The sequence below is a fragment of the Pelodiscus sinensis genome, chromosome 2 (assembly GCF_052426305.1).
Source record: "Pelodiscus sinensis isolate ZL-2025 chromosome 2, ASM5242630v1, whole genome shotgun sequence".
Classification (NCBI taxonomy): Eukaryota; Metazoa; Chordata; order Testudines; family Trionychidae; genus Pelodiscus; species Pelodiscus sinensis.
Window position 1 is genome coordinate 58,603,701 of NC_143053.1, and position 27,367 is coordinate 58,631,067.

At 40.9% G+C, this 27,367-nt stretch overlaps 1 protein-coding gene across 5 annotated transcripts in view; it reads right to left on the reverse strand.

Annotated features, from left to right (window-relative positions):
* The window catches only part of C2H8orf34 (chromosome 2 C8orf34 homolog), a 235,140-nt gene that overhangs the window by 67,111 nt on the left and 140,662 nt on the right, over positions 1-27,367 (reverse strand). For all 5 annotated transcript variants that reach the window (XM_075920568.2, XM_075920572.2, XM_075920569.2 and 2 more), the window contains one exon: positions 17,548-17,683. In XM_075920568.2, the coding sequence (XP_075776683.2) occupies positions 17,548-17,683 (136 nt within the window). The remainder of the gene's footprint in view (positions 1-17,547; positions 17,684-27,367) is intronic.

A 27,367-nucleotide genomic window follows, 5' to 3' on the forward strand; every position in this document is an offset into this window, starting at 1 on the left:
CTGGTTTCTAAGCCATTAAACTGGGGAAAGGCAGAAGTTTGCTCATTTAGTGGCCAAGCTGGATGTGTGTGAAGAAAAGAAATGGTCTTCTCTGTAAGATTAGCATTCAGAAAAGTATTTATGTGTTTTATTGAATAAATGTGTTCTTGAACCAGGGCCTAACTAGGAGGAAACAAGAATTTTACACCAAAGGAAATCTAAATTGTTAAAAGCAAATCATGTGATTGAATATGCAATCATTAGGGAATAAAATTAAATTAGGAATTAGATTTACTGGAATTGTGGATACATAAATTGCCTTCCTACACAATATGGCCCAGGCTGGTTTTGGGGCATGAAATTATTTTGGCTATAGTAGTTTCTTAATGATGGATTCCATCAGGAAAAAAAAAAAAAAGCTGTTTTCAACAAGGTATTGCTTTTTAAAATTATGTCAATATTCTGATTTCAAATAATATAATGAACATTTAACAGTTTCACAAATGTTATCAATTTAAGAACAAATGAGGGGAAAACATTAAAGACATAATACATTCCAAGATTATAGTCCAATAAGCACTCAAAGGCATGTAGCTATAAATGAGAAGCCAGTGATTTAAAGTTTTTCCCCTGCTCCCTTTCTGTAGGTTTAAACCATTTAATTTTTTTATCTGCCATTTCTCTCTCTCTCTCTGACATTGCAGTGTTGAATTAGAATTTCCCTGAGGCAGACACATGCAAAACTCAAGGGAGGTGATGGGGCAAAGATCACAGAACAAGTCTTTAAAGTCCAAGCTTTCTAATTTTAGGTTAAACAAAAATGTCCAGAAAACACATTATTTCCTTGTACCTCTCCCTAGCAACCAACCTTACTGCACCATTCACTTTGCCCCAGGCTACTTCTTCCTTTCACTGACTTGCCTATAATATGCCATACTTATTTTATTCTTGGTTCTAAAAATATGCTAATCTAAATTCTGATCTCATTTACAATGGTGTAACCATCTCCAAAATCCTGATCTCAGTTACTGTAGAATAAATTTAAAAAATTCCATTGAAATCATAAGTGTAAAGATCAAGACATTTTGACACAGTCTGTTTATTCTATTATTAGAGCCCTTGGAAATTCAAGGATATCCACATCTACATCCCCAGATGTGGATATCTGCAGGTCATTTTTTCAGATATGCATGTGGATAAAAATTTTGTATCTAGAAACATGAAAATTTGTGGATATTCACTTTACATCTGCGGCTATCCACATCCACAGATGTGGCTACCCATGGATCATTTTTGCAGATACGGGTGCAGATATAGATACAAATTTTGTATTAGTGCAGGGCTCTAGCTATTATATTAAATAATGAAGTAAGAGTGCTTTCACTTTAGTAAAACATGATGTATCATACATAGTGAGTAATATGATTATTTTGGGATAAATATGATTATTTGGGGAGAAACAAAGTTCTAGATTACAGTCACTCTGCCTACAGAACAGTTTATACCTGGTCTACACTTAAAAGTTTAAACTTAAAAAACAACAAATAGTCTGGTAGCACTTTAAAGACTAACAAAACATGTAGATGGTATCATGAGCTTTCATGGGCACAGCCCACTCCTTCAGATGACTGGAGTATTGGATGTCCAGAACCAAAATTAAATAGGGAAGAAGGCGAAGGGGGAGAGAAGGGAAAGAAAAAAAATTGGAGGGGGAACAAAAAGAGGAAGTGGGTATATAAATATTAAAGGGAAAACTGAGCTGGTACGTAACAAGCAAAACTATAAACACCTAAAGACTGGATAAAGGAAGCAGATAAAGGACCATTAGTTAGCACTTAGAAAGGAAGAGTACTAACACCAGAATCTACAGAGATAAATAAGCATTGGCACCTTCATTGTTTGGTAGGTTGATAATGTCTCAGCCATCCGGTATCTCAATCTGATTTACGGGAAAGAATCAATTGACCTAAATCAGATATCCGTAAAGGGAACATACAGAAACCTCTTGGTGAACACTTTAATCTGCCTGGTCACACATTAAGACATCTTCAAGTTGCTGTTTTGTTACAGACCAATACACATTCACAAGTTTAATTCTCATGCCAAGGTCTACATCGAGATACCGGATGGCTGAGACATAAACAACCTACCAATGATGGTACCTACCAAACAATGAAGGTACCATCTACATGTTTTGTTAGTCTTTAAAGTGCTACCAGACTATTTGTTATTTTTTAAGTTTATCCTGTACAGACTAACTCGGCTACCCCTCTGAAACTTAAACGTTATCAGACATAGCTATATTAGTTACAAATGTGAAAATCATTCTACTAACTTATATAGCTATGAAGACAAAAGCCTGAGTGTAAACATGATTATGAAAAGTCCTTTTGCTAGTACAGTTCATTTGGAGAACTGGTACAAGCAATACAGGCAAAGATTTTATGACAGAATAAGCTAGGTGCTAGAATACCTATGCTGGCAAACATAACATAACTTAAGAACAGCCATACATTGGGTCAGACCAAAGATCCATCTAGATCAGTATCCTCTCATTCATAAATGACTAATGTCAAATGCACTAAAGGGGATGTACTGAATAAGTACGCATTAAGTGATCTATTTGCTATAGCACATTCCCAGTTTATGGGAAACAGAGGTTAAAGATACCATCTGTGCCCAACCTAGCTCATAACCATTCCTTCCTTATCTACTTTATCTACACTAGCCATGATTTTATTGACTTCAATCATATCCCCGTTTAGTTGTCTCTTTCCCAAGATGAAAAAATCCCAGTCTTATTAATCTCTCCTCATACAGAAATTTTTTCCTAGAGTGGTCTGAGCATTAATATAGACAAACTGAAGTTTAACAAACAATGGGAGGAAAAATGTCTTAGAACCAAAAGCACAAAAACAGACATACAGAATTGTTAACTCAATGAGCATTGAGGGCACTTGGCAATTGCTGAGACTGGGTCACCAGTGGGAAACTCTACAAAATACTTCATTGTTGCAATAAAAACAGTGTCATATATTCTATTTTCATTATGTGCCATAAATCAGGGAATAGCTCTATTATAAAACAGTTCATAAAGATATTTGGATTAAAGTAACTCAGGCCACTGTTAATGAAAATACAAGAACTTCAGATGTTTATCTATAGTACTAGAGAAAGAATTGTATACATATTTAACCATAAAGTTTCCTAACATAATTTTGGAGATTAATATATATAGTAACACGAGTAGCTTAGTCCCTCACTACATGATACCATGATAAGAATTTTTAATTTCTTTAAATAGGTGATGCAAAATTCTCAAGCAGAAGATAATATGTTGTTATTACTGCTATAGGTTCTTCAAGCAGAATTATTTGGTATGTAGAGCACACTTGCTCTGAGCTAGATGCTGATCTTAGGTACATTGAGGAAAATGCAGGAAAAACTTTCAATAGTGTTACTGAATATGGCCATCACTTTCTTTTTAAACACACACACAATTTAAAAAGTGTTGATTCACGTTGCCTTGCATATAATATAGTAGAATAACTGATTTACAGAAATAAATTTAAAAGGACTCTGCAATCTGTTCTCTCTTTACAAATTAAGTACATTGTTTTTCAGTCAATGATTCAGAGTTTTGTGTGGACAATATACGTGTATTATTCAGAGCCAAAGTGTTGGTAAAGCTACAATATTCATGTTCTGAGCAAAAGTTAAACATTAACAGGGTCTGAAGAATAACCTTTTCTGCATGCCATCTGCCTCTTCAAAATGTATGAATGTGATTCTTTGTGCATTTAAATAAGTACATTTTGCAGCAATTTCTGAGTAGAACTAAATGTGGAAATACATTTCCCAGACTAAGGGAAGCATAGAGAGTGAGTTATCTAATCCTTTTACAAGATGTGGAATTAAGCCTTTATAATAGCAATCTTTTATCTGCTGCTGGCTTCTCAAACCATTATCTCAGAGGAGAAAAATTGCAGTCAGTCTTTTCAGATTTAGCACTCTTTTTCTCCTGTGATTTTTTTAAGAACTCATGAAAGGGCTGTAGGAGGGAGATTGGTTTTTTGTTTTGTTTTGTTTTTTGCTTGTTTTTTAAAAAGAGCTGCATTAAACTATTATCCACCTATTCAGATTCTGGCAAACAAACCTCTCCAAGCTTAAGAGCTCTCTGACATTTGGACAGGATAGTTTGCATCCACCAGAGACAGCGAGGTTGCTGATATTCATCATTAGAGAGCTTTAGCGCAGCACCAAGCTGACAGAGTCCACTGACACTGGTATGAAGAATTAGCTTGCATGTCACATTATGAGGGCTCGATCATTTAAACTGGAAATGTGTCTGTGCTTTTGGAGAGAAAAAGATAACTGTCTTTTTTTGAATTCTACGCCGGAGAGAAAGACAGGGTAAAGAGATGAGCACTTGCTTCATTTTAAATGAGTCAACCTATTAGGTGGGGCAGAGTTACAAAAGAAAAATAATATGTACATTTGCAATACATTCAACAACTGTTTCAAATTTTGCAAATTAGAGCCAGTATGTTTTTAAAGAGACAGCAAGTAAATACCCCTTTCTTCTGTGCATGGGTAAATAAGCTGTTAATTTTATATTTAAAGTTTTCTAACTTTCCTCTCATTTTTATTTTTTTCACCACCTGGATTTATGTTATAAGAAACCATTATACAAATATTGTTCAGCTGTGGCTAAGAGAATGTATTGTTATGAAATATTTAGTCATGTAATGGTATGCTGTAATGTTCCTTGAGAATAGTCAAAGCCAGGAACTAATCTGAAGTCATTAAAATTACAGTAGAGTTACCCCAGAGGCAAATTTAATGCATTAAGTGCCAAGTTTCCAAAAATAACCACCCAAGAATGACAACACGCATGTGTACCCAAGATGCAATTGCATACATAATCAAGTAATTGTACAGCCTACCTATGCTTCCCATACAACCTGTTTGCCCAAGCATATTTAACAAATGCAGCTTAAATATCTTCTTGCAGGTCCAACACTAACGATCCTAATTATACAGCAAGGATTTTATACCATTTGTGTAACTGTATTTTAGTACAGGCTGAACCTCTCAAATCTGACTCTCTCTGGTTCAGCAACATCCGTGATCCATTAAGATTGTAGTTAGTCAGTTGTCTGCTTTTGATGAGTGTGGTCAAATTTCCCGCAGTCCCATAAAGTTTGTTAACAGCCACCACTCCTGGCTCTCAGTGTTCTGTGCTATCATCTAGCTCTAAATTACCCTAAAAGTCTTCTAAGAGACCAGCAAGCAGTGGAAGTGTTGGTAATGCTGCTAAGTGTAAGCATGTTTTTTATGCTTTATCTACTTATTTCCTTGTGCCAATACAGTAAAACAGTATAACAACACTAACACTTTGTTACGAAGAGAACGGATAAGCCTTGGCTAGGCGTAGGTTTATATATAGCAGTGGTCTCCAACCTTTTTGAGCACAAGATCACTTTTTGAATTGAAGTGCAATCTAAGATCTACTTCAAATATAAATACCCTTGCCCTGTCTCCTTCCTGCCACTTCTCTGAGGCCCCGCCCCGCTCACTCCATCCTCCCTCTCTTGCCCATCCTCACTCACTTTCACCAGGCAGGGACAGAGGGTTGGGGTGCAGGCTCTGGTCTTGGGCTAAGGGATTTGGAGTGCCCGAGGGGCTCTGAGCTGAGTTTGGGGCAGGCAGTTGGGGTGCTCAAGAAAGTTCTAGGTGCAGGCTCTGGGAGGGTGTTTGGACGCAGGGGGCTCAGTGCTAGGGCAGGGCTTGAGGTGTAAGAGGGGGTTCATGACTGGGGTAGGGTTTGGGGATATGGGCTCCAGCTGGGCACTGTTTATCTAAGGTGGCTCCTGGGTAGTGGAGCAGTGGGGCTACGGCAGGATCACCCCTGCCCTGGCCCTGCACCACTCCCTAAAGCAGCCAGCAAACCCCCTCCATCCCAAGTCCTGTTGTGCCCCCTCTCTGCTCTGTGGAGAAAGGATAAAGAGTGGGAAGGGGCACTTTGACATCAGCACCCTTCTCTCCCTCCGCTGTCCTGCATAGAAAGCAGAGGCTCCTGAGGGGACAGCTCCAAGGCAAAGGGCAGGGGGCCCCCCAGGAGGAGGGACAGCTAAAGCGCTGGCACTTGATAGCCTCTTGGCCAAACCAGTCAGGATCACCTGTGAGAGGCTCCAAGATCTACCAGTAGATCCCCATCTACTGGTTCGTGACCACTGATACAGAGTATATCAGTACAGTCAAACATTATTATCATCTGCATATTTTTCTTCTTTTGAGGACACTGAAATAACCTTTCACACAAATAATATAATTGCTAGGACAGCAAATGTGGTACCAAACTGATGTAGTACTCCAGGGAGGGAAAAGAAAAGATAAAGTGTTTTCTTTAAGCCATATACAATGCCAGTGAGGCCAAGAGCGGCACAACAATATAATATTGCTTTGGGAATTTGGGGACAAATCTCTGCATTAATCATAAATCCGTATTAATCATTTCATATGACTGTGGATCATCTTCATATAACCTTCTATTAATAGAACTGTATATTAATATTTCCATATATAACCTTCATTTTCATATAACTTTGTATCAAGTCCTTTTTATATAGAAATTTTGTATTAAGTCTTGGAATAATGTTATAGTCCCTAAGCATAATTAACGTAAAGAAAATGTCCTTTTACTAGCAGTAGATTAGATCTCTCCCCTTTTACTTAATTGATGGCCCCGTTGAATGAATGAGGTGTGAATGAATAAGGCATGGAAGGCAAGCACCTCAGAACAGCTGCAACAGTTGGAGAGGGGAATAGGACCAGATCCAAGGACAAGGAGACCTGTCAAGTGGACCCATTGAGAAAGATCAGACATGAAGGACTTGGGAGTCAGAAGCAAGAACATTCTTCAGTGCTTTGGAAGCAAATTCAAAAACCTTCTTTGAAGATGGATGTAGCAGCATTAAGGACAACACCCAGAAGAAGGAGCCACAATTGACTAACTGACACAGCTAAAGTGTATAGATTTGCATAAGACGACTAATAGATCTGAATGACAGGGAAGCTGCTATAAATGTAAGGTGTCTTGCCTGGGACCCCAGGTCTCCTCTTGTCAATATTGGAGCATCTATCCGGATCAGCAGAAGCCAAGCTCTTCTCCTCCCCCATCTAACTCACCTGGACAGTGAAGTTAGGGGGAACAAATAGTTGGTAACAACAAGATGGAGTGTGATGGGTGTGCATGTGAGTGCATTAGTGTAATATATCATATGCATATGATAAAGTATTGATTGATATATGTATTACCAATAAATGTGGCATTTTGCTTTATCCAAAAGATCCAGCACAGTTCTTTAAGCATAACACATTCATGGCTAGATGTTGAAAAACTAGGCTAGAACAAACCTGAGACACAGCCTGAGACACAGCCCAAACTCAACTCAACAGAGCTGTTAAACACTTAGGCTACATCTAGACTGCATCCCTTTGTTTACAGAGGGATGCAAATCAAGCACATCGAAATTTCTAATGAAGCAGGGATTTAAATATCCCATGATTCATTAGCATAAACATGGTCACCACTTTTTTCAAAATGGAGTTTTTTTTTAAAAAAAAGGCAATTTACACGCAGATCTGTCGAAAATAAACCCTTTTTTGACAGATCCTGTATTCCTCAAAAAATGATGTTTACAGGATCTGTTGAAAAAGGTTTATTTTCAACAGATACGGGGGTGTCTAGACTGTCAGATTTAAAAAAAACAGTTTTGAAAAAAGAGGCGGCCATGTTTATGCTAATGAGGTGCAGGATATTTAAATCCCTGCTTCATTAGCAATTTTGATGTGCCGAATATATATCTCTCTGTCGACAGAGAAATTTAGTTTAGACAAACCCTTTTTGTCTAACAATATGTCCTGTCAAAATATATGGTATTTTCTAAAAATCAAAGTTTTTATGAAAAAATATTATATTGGATTAATTCTTTCAACAATGAATCTGAAAACAAAATAAAAACTTTAGTTTATTTCACATTGAAATCTGTTTCACTACAAATTTAAAAAATACTATCAAAGTTAAAAAATGTATTCCGTAGCACTAAATGCAATATATCAAATGATGTTTATGGAACACACCAAGTTTCCTTTTTCTTTTCTGTAAATTTTCAAAACTTCTCCAAGTTATAAAAAGTTCTAGAGTGACAAAATGAAAAGCAAATTTTGCTACTTTGTAACTTTTTCCAAGTTGGAGGAAACTTTGAAGAGTCAGTGACAGAGGTACAGAATTTCATTTATCCTTCTGTCATTCTGTGAAATTGGAGATGTTTTGATAAATTACAAAAGGGTAAGAGGAAAAAGAAATGTAGTGGGGAAAAACCTAGACATCCTTCATGCTATTGCATTTAGTGGCAAAAAAGGAAATCCAAATTCTAAATATTGACATTTCAAACAAAATTTCACACTTAAAGAACTGAATCTTAAAGAAAATTTGAATTGAAAGTGTTGAAAATTCACCCTAGTTAAAATAAAAAGCTCCATACATGTAATTTTGCATTACAATTGTTCATATGAAATTTTTGAAGGGGGAAGAACGTAGACTTTTAAAACTATCTCTAGAACTAAAACTTTAACATATAAAAGATAATTACAGGTGGGATCGTCCTGGTCCTGCACCCTTGGGAACATTCCTGAACCACAGAGTTTGTCAGACTAGGGGAAGTCAAGGCTCCCTTCCTGGCCCTGCTCCCTTCTACTGGCCCCACTGCCCCTAGCCTTGCCAGGACTGCACTCCTGACTGGGGCCAAGGCTGTGCTTCTCATCTCTGGGGGTGCCATACTGGGCTGCTCTCCCAGCCACTGGCTCCTCTGCCTCCAGCTGGGCCAGGGCTCCACTTCATGCTGCACTCCTGGGCCCCGCCATCCATTCTGCCTCTGGCTTGAGTGGGGTGGTGCTCCCAGTGCTGTTCACCTGGGTGCCTGATCTGCTGCCTTCTGTCTGAGCAGAGCTGTGCTCCCAGATGAAGCTGTGTTCCCTACCACCAGCCCCAGCTGTGGCTGCACTCCCCACCATCAGCCCAACTGCTGAACCTGGCCAGCTGGGGCACACTGGTCGTATCAGAGAGTCCCAGATATTATAGGTATCACCCGTTATTTCTTTTTAAACAAAATCACTTTTTCTTCTCTGAAATCCATTGAAACTTTTCACCAAATTTCACAGATTCTGCTTGCATGTCTGCTATCTCTAGATCTGTACAAAAGCTCCACTGTAATGTGACTAACCTCTCGAAGGATTTTATTATAAGATCAAACCACTTAGATTGTGTTAGGTTTGCACAAATTACTATAAGGAAAAATAAACTACTGTTTAAAACAAAGGATCAATAATCTGAGAAAATTACAAAAAATAAACATGGAGGAAAACAGAATGAAAATGTTGATACATGTCATAATGTGTCATCTAGGATGCTCAGCACCCTCCATTCTAAAAGGAATAACCACTACGAATTATTTAAAAATTAGGTAATGGCAAGTCAAGAAAAAACAGACACAACCAAAGGTCTTGTTATCATTTGAAGAAGCAAAAGTCACAATTAATTAACACTCCAAGTAAGACATCTGATCACAGAGAATCTTAGGGCAAGTCTACACTACAGGGAAAATATAGTCTAGGCTATGCAGTTTGCATTATGATAGGAGCATAACTCAATGTAGCTTAGATCTATTTACCGCTTAGTCCACACCATGCTAGGTTGAAGAGAGAAACTCTCCTAGGCTAAGTCTAGACTGCATCCCTCTATTGACAGAGGGATGCAAATCAAACACATTGAAATTGCTAATGAAGGCGGGATTTAAATATGGCTGCTGCTTTTTTCCCGAAACTGAGCTTTTTCAGAAAAAAACTGGCAATCTAGATGCGGCTCTGTCGAAAATAAACCCTTTTTCGACAGATCCGGTATTCCTCAAAAAATGAGGTTTACAGGATCTGTCGCGTCTAGACTGCCTTAAAAAAAAAAAAAAAAAAGCTCCGTTTCGAAAAAAAGCAGTGGCCATGTTTATGCTAATGAAGCACGAGATATTTAAATCCCTGCTTCATTAGCAATTTCGACGTGCTTGATTTGCATCCCTCTGCTGACAGAGGAATGCAGTCTAGACACAGCCCTATTAACTTCCCTTACTTTTCTCCTTCCAGTGAAGTTCTGGAGTCAATGGGAGAACAATTGGCAAAGACCAGCTACACTGAGTCCCAGTGGTACACCACAACATCAATCTACATGGTAGGGACACGCCCTTCCCACGTTACCTTCCTCTTTCTCACAAACTAACTCAATATCAACCACTTCAAGTTAAAAACAAATTCATTGCCCCTATACTGAAGCCATTTCTCCCCATAGTTTAGGAAAATTAACATATATATCCCACACATGCACGAAATACCTCAGCCAGCATCAAGATTATGGGGAGGAGTTGCATCTTTATTTTTTGCCCTACACACTTTAATCAATGAATTATAGATTAAAGTTATATATGAGAGGGCTATCTTTGGTCCTTGATACTCTTACTACAGAAGTGAAGCCAAGCTGATTGTTCCTTTAAATTGTTGTAACCAGTTTACATTTTCAAGGCGATTTTCATGGGGAATTGGCTAAAAATCTGCTTTTATGAAAGCAAATACAAAAAAAGTTGCCCCGTTACATAAAAGGTTGCATGTTAGAAAAACACATTAAAATTTACACATGGACAAATCATGCTCTTACATTGCTTTAAGAAAGATACTATGGCAGGGAATGAAACTATCAGGCAGAAGAGGATCAGAATGAAGATGAGTTTAGGGAAGAAATTCTAATATTTCTCCAATAGGCTCCACCTACTTTTATCACATGATCATATAGATTTTTTTTTATAAAATGCATATCAGGGCCTAGTAGGACTGTTGTTCCCTCTCTCCCTAATTTCTAGTTATGTACAACATACAATATCAAGGAACTCATTTACAGGCAGATGCGAGGGGGGTAGGAGAAGGTGGAATAAAATAACTAAACTTGTAAAAGCCTTAGTTACCAACAGCATTTTGGGAAGAAGACACATCATGTCTCCAGGGTCCAGGCATTCCTCTACTTGATTCCATGATCTCTGTCATCTCAGCCTGATACATATAGTCACACACTATTCAGTATACTTAATCCAAAATAAAGGACCCTGGGGTTGGCTGGCTCTGAACCATATAAGAGTTTTCCAAGGGCCATCTTTTGAAATTTCCCTTTAGCTGCCATCACTAAACAAAGCTTATCCAGGTAAAGGAGAAGGCTGAATAATCCATCACATGCTCACTCCCAAACAACATATTGGAGGAAGGGAAAAGGAATAAAAAAATAAAGGAAACGAGATAAAAAGAGACCCCATTCCTTTGGTCAGGGAACAACTCCTATGACACAAAAGGTTGAAGGAGCATCACTGGCCATCTCACCATTCTCCCAAAAGACAGCAACAGGTAAGAGTGCAAAGTCCTAGATGGTTCCAACTCCATTTACCATCCTTTTAAGTTTATTATTTTGTTTCTATCTCTGTTCCTCCTAAGGCAATTAAAAGCTTTGGTTAATTTATCTGCTGGCTGGTATTTAATAGTATTACTTGTATACAGTACATAAAGTGGCACAGCTTGTTTATCATTAGTCTCTTTTCAAATTTCAATAATCTCCTTATATAAGATCCACTTGTCAAAACTCATATACTCTTGTCCATATACCTCATTATCCAATTTTCCAATAGGTGGTTTTCAATGACCCTCTCCCGCAAAGTCCCATTAGCATCTTTTGTGATATTCTAATACTGCTGCATACAAATGCTCTCTTCAAATTTTCTTAAATGCTCAAAGAAGATTGTCATTAGAGTTTTTTTCTTTCCCAAGCAATTCAGTATTACTGTTGGTCAGCCAGGAAGACGGCTGTGTCCTGCTGGTCTCAGATCAAAATATGGAGAAAATGTATTGTTTGAAATACACATTTGCATGCAACCAGTGCTCTCTTTTGACATTCTTGTTTAGAATCACTCAAGCTTATGGAGGGTGTGTTTTCTATAATCCCATTTCTTTTTTAATCCCATGCAACCCCTTTTTGTGCACTACTGATGTTAAGAAGAATTAATGCACCCTTGCATTATTAGAAACAAAAAGCGTCTTACTTCCAGGAATGCACTGGCAAAACACCACAAGGCAAAGATTTAACTTTTGAGCATGGAAGCAGGCATAGAAGGCTAATGGGTGGTCTTTAAAAAAAAAGCCCCTAAAATCGACTGAAATGGCTGCTCGGTGCCATTAAATGGCTGCCCACTGCCTTTATCTTATACCTCATCGATAAATGGCTTATAAAGTACATTGTTTGCAGTGGTGCTGTACCATGTTGATCTCAGGATATTAGACAACGTGGATAGGGTAATATCTTCAAATGAATGACCCTTTGTTGGTAAAAGAGACAACCTTTTGAGCTACACACAGATCTCCTTCAATGTATAGGAGTAAATGGCAATATCTTTCACAGTATTATTGAATGTGTTGCAGAAACAACTTGCAAGTCACAAGATGGAACAAAATAAAGATGCTTCTCTGCTACTCTGTAAGTAGGCCAATATTTAACTTTTTTTATTTACGTGAGGATGCCTAGTTATGACTCACCAGCTAAAACTAATATGTTTTGCCACAGAAACAAACATTCCAAATTACAGATATCGTCATATGTTCCTGATTTTGCAATCTATGAAACCTTACCTTCTTTCACCTACTGAATTATGTCACCCTTTTGTTCAAATGACTTATTATGCTACTTAACTTGCATTATAGTTAGTTTTTGAGAAGCTATAGAAAAAACACTGTTCAATCACTATATTCCAGTTTGAAAACCCTCTTAAGCTGTTATCCACTTGCATTTCCCTCCCCAAGTGTAAAACATCAACATGGAAAACACTAAACTCTGTTTCTAGTCTGTGTTCTAGTCAACAAACCTCTTTAAAGCTCTGAAGATGTAAGCGTCTCGTTTTTATATCATAAAATTTTACAAAGCAATTTGGTGTGATGATTTGAAAGAGACCTACATCTTTATCATTCATATCTCTAGGAGGAAAATATTTCCTTTTATTAATATGATCTTCACCTTGAAATAACTATCAATTGAAGATGATTAGTGAAGGGAATTATCAGCTTTTAGAGTTTAGAAAAGAATATTTTTGTTTCTATATTGATCAATCTAAAGAGGAACTCCTTGCTGTTAGTTCAAATTTATGCCCATGCCTGAATATTTCTAGACTCCTATTTTCTGCACTTCCTAAGAAAACTAGCACTTTTTCCTGAGAATGGAGTCAGGACCTTGGAGAATATACTGAAAAAGAAGCCTTTTATGGATAATTGTATGTTACACAGTGGATATAATGAGATGATTATGGTGAAGAATTATGGTGGAAATTTTATAAAAATTTGTCTCGTATCCACATTCAAATCCAAATAATTAATGATGATTAGGCTACTATTTAATAGCATTACTGATGAACTATCAAAACAGTTCTGCAGTATCACAAAGCCTCCCCCTAGGAAGACTGAAAAACAGTGGAAGCATCAGAGAGCGTGCCTTGGCCTAGGAATAGAATTGGAGCAGGGTATATTGTTAAAGTATAGAAAGGTGACAGGACCTGGATGTAGAAATGCAGGGGCAACATTATATTTTCATCTGAGCCAACATGCACAATTCCCAATATTTGGTTTTCTGCCAATTAAACAAAAATGCATAACTGAAGAAATCTTATTCATTCCACAGGCAGCCAAAACATGGGTGGTAAAAAGTAACCTGATCTGACAAGTCTCCTACTTATAAAACATCCAGTCAAATTAAGTGGAACTATTCACTTCAAATCACTTTAAAATAGCTCCATTATTAAATACCATTAAATGAATTTAAGAGGAATTAAAGAGGAATACTTAAGGTGAATTTAAGAGGAATACTCTTACACGTTTAACTGTATCAGAAAGTCCTGGTAACAATTTATATTAATTTGTATTTATTTTTCCGTTTAAAAGGGCCCACTACCAAGACCAGAGTGCACATCTATAAACACAGATAGGTGTATCTGATCTTAAGAGCACCCCAGTTCCAGAGGATAGGGGACTCCCTGGTATGTAGCAGTGAGATTTAGTTGTCCTGATCAGCTCAGTGTACCTCAAATCACTGTGGTCTTAATATGTATGTAAAAGGTATCATGTAAAATATCATATGTGAACTGTCCATTAATATTATTGCAGGGTGTATGTACAGAGGATCTAAGAAAGTTATAATACGTATTGGAAATATGTTCTTTAAAATGTTTGGTATATAGGTTTTAATTCACCATGCTCTAGACTAAGGATCGTGGACCAACTGGAAGGAGTGGTGAATATGATAACATTTTGTGAGTGGTACAATGAGCACAGTAGGGGAGATGGTTTTTGGGAGACTTGAGGCTGGAAGGGCTGTTGGTGTCACCCTGCAAGGAGTAAACAGGCATTATGCTATGAAGCAGGCTGCTGGCATCAGAGCTCTGAATCAAAACTGCACAGCACAGCAACATCCAGGGTTATAGGATAGGTATTGATATAAGTCCTTACTGCTCCAAGTGAAGCCCAAAGTTTCATGGCAAATATTAATTAATTAAAAATATAAAGTAAGAATATAAAAATACCTTCCCCTTAATCCAAAACCTTAATCTAAAACTCAGACACAGAAATTGGTGAAATAATTTGTTCTGAAGGTAAATATAGTTACATATCGACATACTGACAAGGGAGTTAAATTCCAAACTTGAGGAACATCTACAGAGGTTACCAAATACTGAATACCATAGAATATTTGTAACAACTCATTAAAGGACTTCAACTGCCTTGCTAGAAAAGAGAGAGAGAGACAAAGTTTGTCAGGGTAATATCTGTTATAGGACCTACTTCTGGAGAGGTGTGGTCTGGCAGGTAGGTAGGACCTAACCCAGATAAGATTTTAAAGACGTATGCCAATATATTGAATTGCCTTTGGCATCCTCTTTAGAACATTGGTGAAGTATGCTTCTTTAGGCTCATTTCATTCAGTAGCTGGGCTGTTGGATGTAGAATCCACTGGAACAGTCCATTGTGAAGAAAACAAGATATGGATAACTGTACCTTGGAAAATTTAGGTAATTACTTCACCAAATATAAAGTAGAAAAGTGGCTTTCTTCCCACTTATTGTTTCATGAGCAGCTGAAGCTCCAGTATCATCCCTGGACATTATATATCCTTGAAAAGAATGATAAAGTCCTCTCAACACTAACTTTAGAGCCTTCCCTCAGTGGCATTGGGGCAGAAAGACTTATGATTCTTTGGGAGCTTAAAGAAGATGATGAACAGCAATAAGAGACAAAGTAATGGAGGCGAGCATTCTGGTACTCAGATTATGAATATGGTGGAAACAAATTTTCAGTTAGATCCTCTCTGTCATCGTTAAGTGGGACTGGGAGAGGGAAGGGTATGGATCAATTCCAAGGAATAGCCAAGCACTATTTGGCACGCTGAAGGGCCAGTAAAGTTGGCTTTATAGCCCTCCCGCATGTTCCCTTTCAGTTCCAGATCATTTGTTGTTTTTTTAAGCTTATCCTGTACAGACTAATGCGGCTAGCCGCTGAAGCTTCAGTTTTTGTGTTAGCCTCAAGGGAAAACCTTACCAGGGGAATTTTGAGTTGCCAATTAGGGCAATTCTAAACGCCCAATAATTCAACAATAATTAATTTCAATGCAATCACAGACACAAAATGTATCAATTCAACCATTGCAAAGGTGGATTTAACCTAACTTTACCTTAAAACAGATCCATATAAAGTATTTGTATTACATTTTTGTACAAATTCCATCTACATATAGAAAACCAAACCTACCTAATTTACTTTTCACTACCACATAACATGTGGATGAGCACCAGGTTGAGAAAATGAAACTTACTTTTACATATTTGGTTGTTTGAAAGCATATCACATAATATTGGCATTTAATTTCCTATGATTTAGGAAGACAGAAGATGGTCATCAGCACTATATTTTAATTAATTTACTCTCTAGAGCACCAGTTTCAGTCATTTATGAAGGTACAACACCTTATAACCAAAAGCAACATTTCTGAGAATTACAGGTTTTACAGCTCACAGTGTTGAGAGCTGTACTGGCAATGTTGTCAATATCTCCTTATGGGAACAGTGCTGCTTGTGGCAAAGCATAGGATTTCATCTGGCCTGTGGGTATATTAGAAGTACCAGCAAGTGTTTTAAAGTCAGCATCCCTAAACCTGAAGAAGAACTCTGTATAAACTTGAAAGCTTGTCTATTTTACCAATAAAATACATTGCTTCACTCACCATGTCTCTCTAGTATCCTGGGACCAACACTGATACAACACTACAAACAATCCCTAAACAGGTACCATTCTCAAAGTGATAACCTTAAGAAAACTGATAAAGAAAACCCTGCAAAACTAGCCAATGGTGAAAGCAAGGAGAAAATTAGCAAACCTCTGTATTGGTCTTATTAATCTACACCAGGACCTATGGGCTGGATCCGCCCTGCCAAGCCCCTGGATTTGGCCCGTAGGTCTAGTGGCTGTCTCAGCAAGGCTCCCTGCCTGCCCCGTCCCTGCACACCACTCTGAAAAGCCAGCTGCAGGGCCCCCTTCATCTGTGAACGCTGTGAGCCCAGGTGTGTGTGGGGGCGGGGGGAGAGAGGTTTGGCATGTTGCTCATTGGCTGGTTTCTATTTGAAGAACAGGCAGCATGGGAAGCTTCCTCGCTTCCCCCTCAGGCTCACAGCTGATCACAGATGCACATGGCCATGATGAAATTCAGAAAGGGTTAAAACAGTTTTAAGCTGTGAGGTAAAACTCAAGACTATCTATATTTGGAGGCTACATCTACACTGGCGGCTTCTTCCGAAGAACTGTTTTGCGGAAGAGTTCTCGCGCAAAAAGTTTTCCACAAGAGCACGTCTACACTGGCATGTGCTTTTGTGCAAAAGATGTGCTTTTGCGCAAGAGCATCCATGGCAGAGTGGACACTCTCTTGTGGAAGAAAGCTCTGATGGCCATTTTAACCATAGGGGCTTCTTGCCAAGAAATTCATGTGCCTGTCTACACTGCCCTCTTGTGGAAGAGCTCTTGCGCAAGAGGGCTTATTCCTTGTGGGGAGAGGAATAACTTCTCTGGAAGAAGCCCTGTTTTACAATGCTATACTGTAAATGTACTTGCACAAGAGCGCGTGTGAGGTGTAGACAGCCAGCAAGTTTTTGCACAAGAACGGCTGTTCTTGCGCAAGAAGCCGCCAGTGTAGACATAGCCTGATTCACTACTGATGTGAATAGTTTCACACACTACTCAAAACTCAATTGCCAAAATAGGCCAAATGATAGGTAAGAGCAAAACAATTTGCCTTTAGCAAAGGGGCAGTCATTCTTTGTCCCTTAGGTAAGCAGAGTAATTATCTTAAAAGGCTGGAGAAAAGAATCTACTTGTTACTATGACTGGCTATTGTTTTACCTGGCACACCTTGCGCAGATGTTCAGTGTGACCTTTGCCTGAGGTTCAGCAGGATGTGTACTTCGAGTCTGGTTAAATTTATTTCCAGAAGACATCACACTGGTTACTCCTTCCATTCTTAAATCATCAAGATCCTCTGTAACAACACAAAATGACTGAATGAACTAAATTATGCTGTAGACAATTTTGCAATAATAAGGGTATTTCCCCTATACAGAATACGGAACAGCTACTGAACAGTTGGAAGTAAGTAGATATAATTACTTTCACAAAAGAAGAAAAATTATTTGTAGGAGATTTTACATATATATATGTATGTATTTATACATGTATGTATTGTGTCATATTTCTAATGTCCTTTAACACAGCGTAGAAGTAGTTCTGTTTAGAAAAAAAAATGTAATATATCTGATCCAAAAACTACTGCCAAAATTTTCGAACTCTGTTTCACCAATGCATTTACAAAGAAGTTTGCAAATTTATCTATGCAAAGCTGGTGACCAACTATTCAATGTAAATGTAGGAAGTGAGGAATCAATCAAAAAAGGACATTGTGCTCCTGGGAAAATGTGCTGCATCTTCTCGAGATGCTTGTTATTGATTTTTATTTTCTTGTTACCTAGCACAGCAAATGTATTCTGAAATATCAGAGACTTTGCTTAACCTGGAAAAAAATATATATCCCTTGTTACTGTAGTATCCAAGTGGCTCAAAACCATTGAAATCATTAATAGATTTATCATCACAACAGCCTGTGAGGCATGTTTTCCATTTTACAGCTGGATTAAATAACTTATTCAAGATCACAGAGGCAGACTGTGGCTGAACTGAGAATTTAAACCATGTCTCCTGATTTCCCAGTCCAGGAAATTGTGTACTATCCACTACACAATCCTTCAAATAAATAACTGTGGTCAGCAATGCAAGCCCAGCCCCACGTACCCCTCTCTGAGAAGCCCTTTCCATGGGACAGGCCCCCCACCTCAAGGAGCCTCCCAGGCAGTGCAGTCCTGGCCCCATGGGAGGAGCTGCCACGAGAGCAGTACCACCCTCTCTACCACAGGCAGCCCTGGTAAGCTCCCTCCCCTGCCCTCCTACTCCCCTGCCTTGAGTCCCCTGTCCCTGTCCTGAGTCCTGCACTCTCCCCTGCCTTGAGCCTCCCCAACTTCCCACCCCACGACCTGAACCACCTGCTCTGAGCCCCCAAACTCCTGCCCTGACTCCTTCAATCTCCACACCTCTAGTCCCCTGTCCTGAGCTCCCCCACATACCCAAACCTGTGCACTGAGCTACCTGACTGGGTGGGACTTTTTAAACAATTGCAGGACTGTGCTGCCATGCAGCTTAGATGGAATCTTGCCCACAGCCATAGCCCCTTACACTGGAGCTGGGTAAATCTTCTAGTATCAAATAAATGTTGAAATTACCCTATTGCAGTGGTTCTCAAAGTATGCTCCATGGACCACTAATGGTCTGTGGCCGCCTCCCAGCAGGTCTGTGGTGGGAGCTCCTTCCCCTCTCCCCCATGCAGCAGGGAGCCTGCGCTGCTGCTGCAGCCTCACAGTTGGCACCCAAGCCGCGAGGTTGCAGCATCAGTTCCAGCCGGCAGGCAGGGAGATGAATAAAGTAAACTCAAACTCAATCTCCCCCCTCCCCCCCCCCCCGTGGGCCTCAGAGTAAAACTCGGAGGAGGAATCCCTCGGTTGCTTCTGCAGGGCAGGCAGCAGGTTGGGCTGCATGATCAGCTGGCACCCTCCCCCCCCCCCAGCAGCAGGTTGGGCTGCACCGCACCCTGCAACAGTAAGAGGAGGCGACACTGGGACTGAGGACCCTGCACATGCAGGAGGCAGGTGGGGGCTCAGGACCCTTCAGGGCTTTATATCCACGGGGACTCGGTCTGGGGGGAGAGACCCAGCAGCAGCTTAGTCCCCCAGGAGGCCATGGACTGGACCCCTATGAGACCCCATTCCCTGCTGGACACCCCGGGGTCACCTACCCACCTTGCTGTGCTGTGACCAGCCACCTTGTCCCCTGCCCTTCCATTTCCCCAACCCCCACAGCCACCTTGACCCTAGCCCTATTCCCGGGGGCACCCTGCCCCCCCATCTCCCTGAACCCCCTCAGCCACTCTGACCCCCCTCCCCAGCTTTTGTCCCAGGCATTCCCTGTCCCCATCTCCTTGCCTTGCTCAGACACCCTACCCTCTGTCTACTTCTGCACCCTCCCCCCTGGCCAGATACTCTACTCCCAGCCTGCTTCTGCACCCTACCTCCCACCCAGACCTTGCACCCTCATCCCCTTTTGCACCCAACCTCCCTCCCAGATCCTGCACCCTCCCTCCCATCCTACTCACTGGCAGCCCTGTCCCACACACTGAGCACCTCAATTTTGTCCCCACCCCAGAGTCTAATGAGGTCCATAATATCCACTAACTCCAGAACCCCAGAAAAGTAAATCTGGCCTACGGAAAGCTCTGAACCTCAGCCCTCCCTGTCCCATCCCTTCCCTTCCACTCACCCTGGGGGGGGGGGGGGGGCAGGGAGGTATACCAGAGATGTCTCAGTTGGGGGCCACATCAGTGAAGGTTGGGATTTTTTGGAGGAGTTTTTTTGCTTCTCACTTGTGTGGTCCCCTGCTGATTTTTCTGTGGGTCAGTGGCCCCTGACAGAAAAGGTTACCCACACCTGCCAGAAATAAAACATTTAAACCTTTTGTGTTGGACATAAATTAATATTTTATTTAAAATGAAGTTTGATAAACTAACATAAGAAAGTTAAAGCGCTTAATCTGTTTAATAATTTAAATTAAACCAGTCTCCCTAGCTGCAGCACTAGCAAAATGGCATGTACAGTAAAACTCCGATGGTCCGGCACTCCTGATGGTCAGGCACTATCAGGAACCCAGAAGTGCTCCAGGCAGCCGAACCATTGAAGCTGCTCTGCCCCCAGGTTCCCCGATTCAGCTGCTGCTAAAACTGACCAGCGGCTGAATCGGGGACGCCTGGAGCAGAGCAGCTGGGGCGCTGCTGGGTTGGTCCCATAGCGCTGCCCCTCAGGGCTGCGGGACCCAACCCGGCAGCGCCCCAGCTGTCCCCGATTCAGCCGCTGCTGATACTGATCAGTGGCTGACTCCAGGAAGCCTGAGGCAGCGGCTGACTTAGGGACACTTGGGACAGAGCAGCTGGGGTGCTGCCGCATTGGTCTCACAGCGCCAACGGTTGGCGCTACCAGACCAACCCGGCAGCGCCACAGCTGCTCTGTCCCAGGCATCTGGATTCAGCCACTGTTGAAACTGACCAGCGGCTGACTCCAGGAAGCCTGGGGCAGAGCAGCTCTGCCTCGGGCTTCCTGGAGTCAGCCACTGATCAGTATCAACAGCGTCTGACTTGGGGACGCCTGGGGCAGAGCAGCTGGGGTGCTGCCGGGTTGGTCCAGTAGCGCCGCACCTCGGCACTACCGGACCAACCCGGCAGCACTCCAGCTGCTCTGCCCCAGGTGTCCTAATTCTGCTGCTGCTGAAACTGACCAGCGGCTGACTCCAGGAAGCCTGAGGCAGAGCAGCTCTGCCTCGGGCTTCCTGGAGTCAGCCACTGATCAGTATCAGCAGCGGCTGACTAGGGGACACCTGGGGCAGAGCAGCTGGGGTGCTGCCGGGTTGGTCTCGCCGCGCCAAAGGTCGGCGCTACCGGACCAACCCGGCAGCACTCCAGCTGTTCTGCTGTAGGCGTCCCTGATTCAGCCGCTGCTGAAACTGACCAGCAGCGGCTGAATCAGGGACGCCTGGGGCAGAGCTGGACTATTGGAAGGGGGGGCTATGAGGGGTCTGGGGTGGCATCCCCTCCACCCCAGACCATTCATAGCCCCCCCTTCTTATAGACAGGCAAATCTGATAATCTGGCAAGCCCTGGGTCCTAAAGGTGCCGGATTATCGGAAGTTTACTGTACATAATTATGTAATGAATAGTGAGTTTCCATTAGCAACTGATGGTCCACGGAAAAGTTTACATTGAGCCAGGTAGTCAATGAGCCAAAAAGTTTGAGAACCAGTGATGTAAAGAGATACACTCAGGGTACGTCTAAACTACATGCCTCCGTCGACGGAGGCATGTAGATTAGCCAGATCGGCAGAGGGAAATGAAGCCGCGATTAAAATAATCGCGGCTTCATTTAAATTTAAATGGCTGCCCCGCTCTGCCGATCAGCTGTTTGTCGGCAGATCGGGGCAGTCTGGACGCAACGCGCCACAAAGAAGCCTTTTTTGATCGGCACAGGTATGCCTCGTGAAACCAGGTTTACCTGTGCCGGTCAAGAAAGGCTTCTTTGTCGGCGCGTCGCGTCCAGACTGCCCCGATCTGCCGACAAACAGCTGATTGGCAGAGCGGGGGCATGTAGTTTAGAAGTACCCTCAGAGCCCAGAAAGAGAGGGTATGTCTACACTACCACCCTAGTTCGAACTAAGGTGGTAATGTAGGCAACCGGAGTTGCAAATGAAGCCCGGGATTTGAATTTCCCGGGCTTCATTTGCATAAAGCGATTACATGCGGCACAGAGTCCGCACTAGCGGACATTTAAAAATGGCGGCGCCCGGCTTTATACAAATGAAGCCTGGGAAATTCAAATCCCGGGCTTCATTTGCAACTCCGGTTACGTACATTACCACCGTAGTTCGAACTAGGGTGGTAGTGTAGACATACCCAGACAGAGGTACAGTTAACCCTGTAACTTGTAACCCCTTTGTGACCAGGTAACTGGGATGGATCATATTGAGAATGCTAAACTCAGTGCAAACTGCAACAAACAAAGCAGGCAATCCCCCAAACTGGTGGTTTATTCTATAATTAGAATAACCAAGCCAGTAATAGAAGATCTTCTGTAGTGCCACAATGGTTAATCAGAAGCCAAAAAGCCTTTAGTAGTTCCAGCCCTTGGCTCTCATACAGACAAAGAAGTCTCATATACTGAGAGGTTACTCAAAATCTAATTTACCACATATTAGGTTTTTACTAATCCCAAGGATTACACATTTATCCCCAGGTCATTATGTATGTACCCAAATACCACAGTTAGGCATTCCTTAGTAAATTAACTACAAATTAATACAAAAAAGACAGTTATAAACTGTTAATAGATTATATACCTATACATAACTGAACAGTCCTTATATGAGGTTTCTAGCAGTGATGGAATATACAGGTAGATTGTAAAGTCTCCCTGGTAACTTCCACTAATTGGAAGGTTCTCAGTCCTTAATTTAAGATATTCCTTTTAGTTGTAAAAGTAGCGAGGAGTCCTGTGGCACCTTATAGACTAACCGAAGTGTTGGAGAATAAGCTTTCGTGGGCAAAGACCCACTTCGTCAGATGCATGTAGTGGAAATTTCCAGAGGCAGGTATAAATATGTAGCCCAGAATCAGGCTAGAGATGACAAGGTAGATCCAATCAGGGAGGATGAGGCCCACTTCTAGTAGCTGATCTGGAGGTGTGAATAGCAAGAGAGGAGAAGCTGCTTTTGTAGTTAGTGAGCCATTCACAGTCTTTGTTTAATCTTGAGCTGATTGTGTCAAACTTGAAGATGAACTATGGCTCAGCAGTTTCTCTTTGAAGCCTGGTCTTGAAGTTTTTTTGCTGCAGGATGGCTACCTTTAGATCTGTAATTGTGTGTCCAGGGAGATTGAAGTGTTCCCCTACAGGTTTTTGTATATTGCCATTCCTAATATCTGATTTGTGTCCATTTATTCTTTTACGTAGGACTGTCCAGTTGGCCGATGTATATAGCCTTTTAGTTGTAAATCCACAGTACAGATAATTAGAGCATGAAAGAAGAAAGTGAAGGTATCTCAAGTGGTTTTTATATCCTTTGCCATATAAATGAAAGTTACTGTGCTGAACAAAACCCACAGTTCCTGTTATATGGCAAATAACTGGCCCAAGATAGACTCCAGGGTCACATGAGTCTATCACATGCCCCTACACTGAATCACAGAAGGTGGCCATGGGCTCCTTGTAATCTGAAGACCTGTTGACTGGGATGAGTACTACAGTACCCTATGTATCCCACTCTGATTGCCAAGTGTCCTTAATGGGCCATAAATACATAGCGGTCTAGCCCTGTTGCAAATCTATCTGGTGAGTGTCAGCCAGAAAGAAAACATGTTTAAAATACAAGCATACAGCCAATATTCATAACTTCAGATACACAGATGATATATGCATTAAAACAAAGTAATCATACTTAACAATTCATAACTTTTCTATTGACATCTTAAATGAGATACTTTGTACAAGATTTTGGTAATTGTGTAACAGAGATACCAACATTGATATAAATGGTCATCTTGCTCATAAGCAGCATCGCACCCTATCCTTCATCTTTCCTTCTCCCCTATCTTCCTCTATCTGACATTCTCTGTGCTTTTCCGTCACCTTTAACTATTTCTCCATATGTGCACAGTACATCTATGTTTATATTTTGGTCAATTTCACAATCACAGGATATTAAAAATTGTAAAATTCATGGTTTCAGATATTTATATCTGAAATTTCATGGTACTGTAACCATAGGGATCCCAATCCAAAATAGGGCTATTGGGAGGTCTCAAGGATATTGTAGGGGGTCATGATATTGTAATCCTCACTTACGTGCTGCTGCCTTCAGAACTTTGCAGCGGGAAAGTAGCTGCTGGCTGGGTATCCAGTTCTGAAGGCAGCACTACCATTATCAGCAGCCCAGAATGAATGTTCTAAATGGTGTCCTAAATCTAGACCTGGCTGAAGGAGGCATTAACTAACATTTTTATTGTCTAATTAAAAATAAAAACCATTACATTCTTTGGGTTATATCACCATCTCATGTAAAATGTGAGCTCCATTAAAATCATTTTACACCAGCTAAGACTCTGTTCCTTTAACTTGTATCCATAACTAGCCAATGCAAACTAGATTGATGTTTTAAACAAAATTTATTTACAGCCAGCAAATATATCATATACAAACCAAAGTGTGTACACACACACACACACACACACACACACACTTTTTAATTTTGTTTATAGACAAGAGAATCACAATTTGTGAACAGCTGTAAACTACTGGATGGATTAGGTTTTAAATTAAATGGATACCTACACCTCATTTTATCCAAAAACAGCTGTTATTTCCGTAAGTGAGGTTTTCAACAATTCACTGCTTGATTAACTTTTGGCTCCCTGACAACTTAGAAAGGTACAATAATTCTATGGTTATAAAGGTGCCCACCATCATAAATTTTAAATTTATTTCCCTACTCTACAAGATGTGCATAACTCACTTTTTCTTAGCACTAAACTTGATTAGCTAACTGCTCTGGCCTTTTCCTTACAATGGTAAGTGAAGTTAGACACTTTGGCTACGTCTACACTGGCCCCTTCTTCCGAAGGGGCATGCTAATTTTGAAAGTGGGAATAGGGAAATCCGCGGGGGATTTAAATATCCCCCGCGGGATTTAAATAAACATGTCCGCAGCTTTTTTTCCGGCTTGGGGAAAAGCCGGAAAAAAGCATCTAGACTGGCCCGATCCTCCAGAATAAAGCCCTATTCCAGAGGATCTCTTATTCCTACTTTCAGTTAGGAATAAGAGATCCTCCGGAAAAGGGCTTTATTCCGGAGGATCGGGCCAGTCTAGACGCTTTTTTCCGGCTTTTCCCCAAGCCGGAAAAAAACCGGCGGACATGTTTATTTAAATCCCGCGGGGGATATTTAAATCCCCCACAGATTTCCCTATTCCCACTTTCAAAATTAGCATGCCCCTTCTGAAGAAGGGGCCAGTGTAGACGTAGCCTTTCTTCTTCAAAGCTTCCTAAATATACTACTAAGGTAAATGTCAGAGATGTGTCTACTATTGCTCCAAACAGGAAAAAAATGTTAAACAGCATTATGTCATCATCCTCTTCCTTCAGTCAAACAGCTGTTATCTGTACTGAAATGAATAAGCAAATAACATCCGATTTTTGCAAAGAATACTCATTTACTTAATGCAGTACTCGAGGGGAAAATAAACATGCCAGCTATATGTGAAGTCATTAGTATTCTGAATGAAAATACAAATATAATCCCACTTAGCCATATCCTGCTTAACCAAAACACTTGTTTAACACAAATCTGATTATGTCTCTGGGACCAAATGCACGCCTGTATTTACATCCTCCATACAACTGTAATAATCTTTGTACAAAGTATGCCTTGTGAGGTATTATTTGAAAACTAATAACTTACTGGTGTATACTATAATGGTGAAATGTGTGTAACAATATTATATGTAAAGTTATGAACCTAAAACTGAAATTAAGACTGAAAAGTGTTTACCAGAGAACTGGAAATAATTTTATCTAGTGGTAACCCTAAGAAAAATGCATTTTTCAGTGTGAGTTGACTATAGAAATGAGGGGACAAGAACACTTCAGATAGTCCATCCTTTTTCTATCGCTCTTTTACCTACAATAGGGGTCTCAAAAACTCCTAGTCCATGGGTCAGCCCTGGCCAGAGCAATTATACAATCCAGCCTGGGACTTCTGGTGAGCTGGGACGGGGAGGCACTGTCCATTAGCAGCCCCTGACCCCACCCTTTCCCCCGTGAAACCTCAACTCATGCATAGTGTAACGGACCAGGCCGGGTCTGGGCACCACTGAGGGCATTTGCTCAGGGCAAAATGCTCAAACTCAGGGCTCCTTACAGCCCATGACTGGAAACTGTCCCCAAATAGGCCACAAACCAATCACACGGAGCAAAACCCCTCTGACACCCCAGCTCTCCCTGTGCCACAATCAGCCCTGGGCCTGCACACAGGTGAAGGGTTTTAGAACCTAATCTCACCTACCCCGAAGGGGTCTTTCTGGTCCCAAAGCAAAGTGCAGTGGAGCGCAGAAGAGTGAGTGTGCCTGCCAACTGTGCTCCTCTTCCCCCACAGCTCTTGCTTCCATGAGGTGTATGGGGTCCCTCACACACTCAGTATGCAGAATTTTAATAACAGTATCTTCGATAGCATTCTCATAGTAAGGCTATTAGTCAAGGCTACCAATTCAAAAAACTTCAGCTTTTAGCATTTTATCTTAAAGAGGCCTGGTGTGCATTATAGTAAGGCTGTAACTGAGCAAGAATCCTTCCTCAATATCTAACAATCTTGGACTCGGGCCACATGATCAGTGTATATCAGTATAAGTATGTCACTCCAGTGATGTAGTTATACCAACTAAGCCCCCATGTAGACAGCATTATGTCAGCAGGAAGGCTTATTTCAACATTGTTACTACCTCTCATGGCAGTGAGGTACCTACACCAGCAAGAGATGCTCACCAATCGCTGAAGACAGCATCTTCACTAAGCACTGCAGCTGCACAGTGGCACTGCTGCCACTCTGCCATTGCGGTGTAGTAAAGCTAGACAAGCCCTTAGTTCTATATGATTATCAGTTTTAAATGATTTAAAAGCAATTACTTAAATATGACATACATTTAAACAATTAGTTGTTTGAAATTTCTATTATTCTTAAAATGATGTGACATGATTTTCTGCCTTTTTCCCCATAGGTGTAAGACTTTTGTATTTCTGTCCTATAACCAGAGAATGGGATTCCTCACAATTTCTCATAGGAAAAACTTCTAAATAAAAATACTTCTGTACTAAAGAGGACATTGCACACAACAAGGAATTGAGGAAAGTATACTAGTAGAATCTCATGGTCCATAAAAATTACAAAAGTTCACTTCTGTCTGTAGCTAGGTTTGCTCGGAGAAGCACTACTGAAGCTATGTCTATACTCTGCGGTTTTTCGCCATGTCCAGGGAA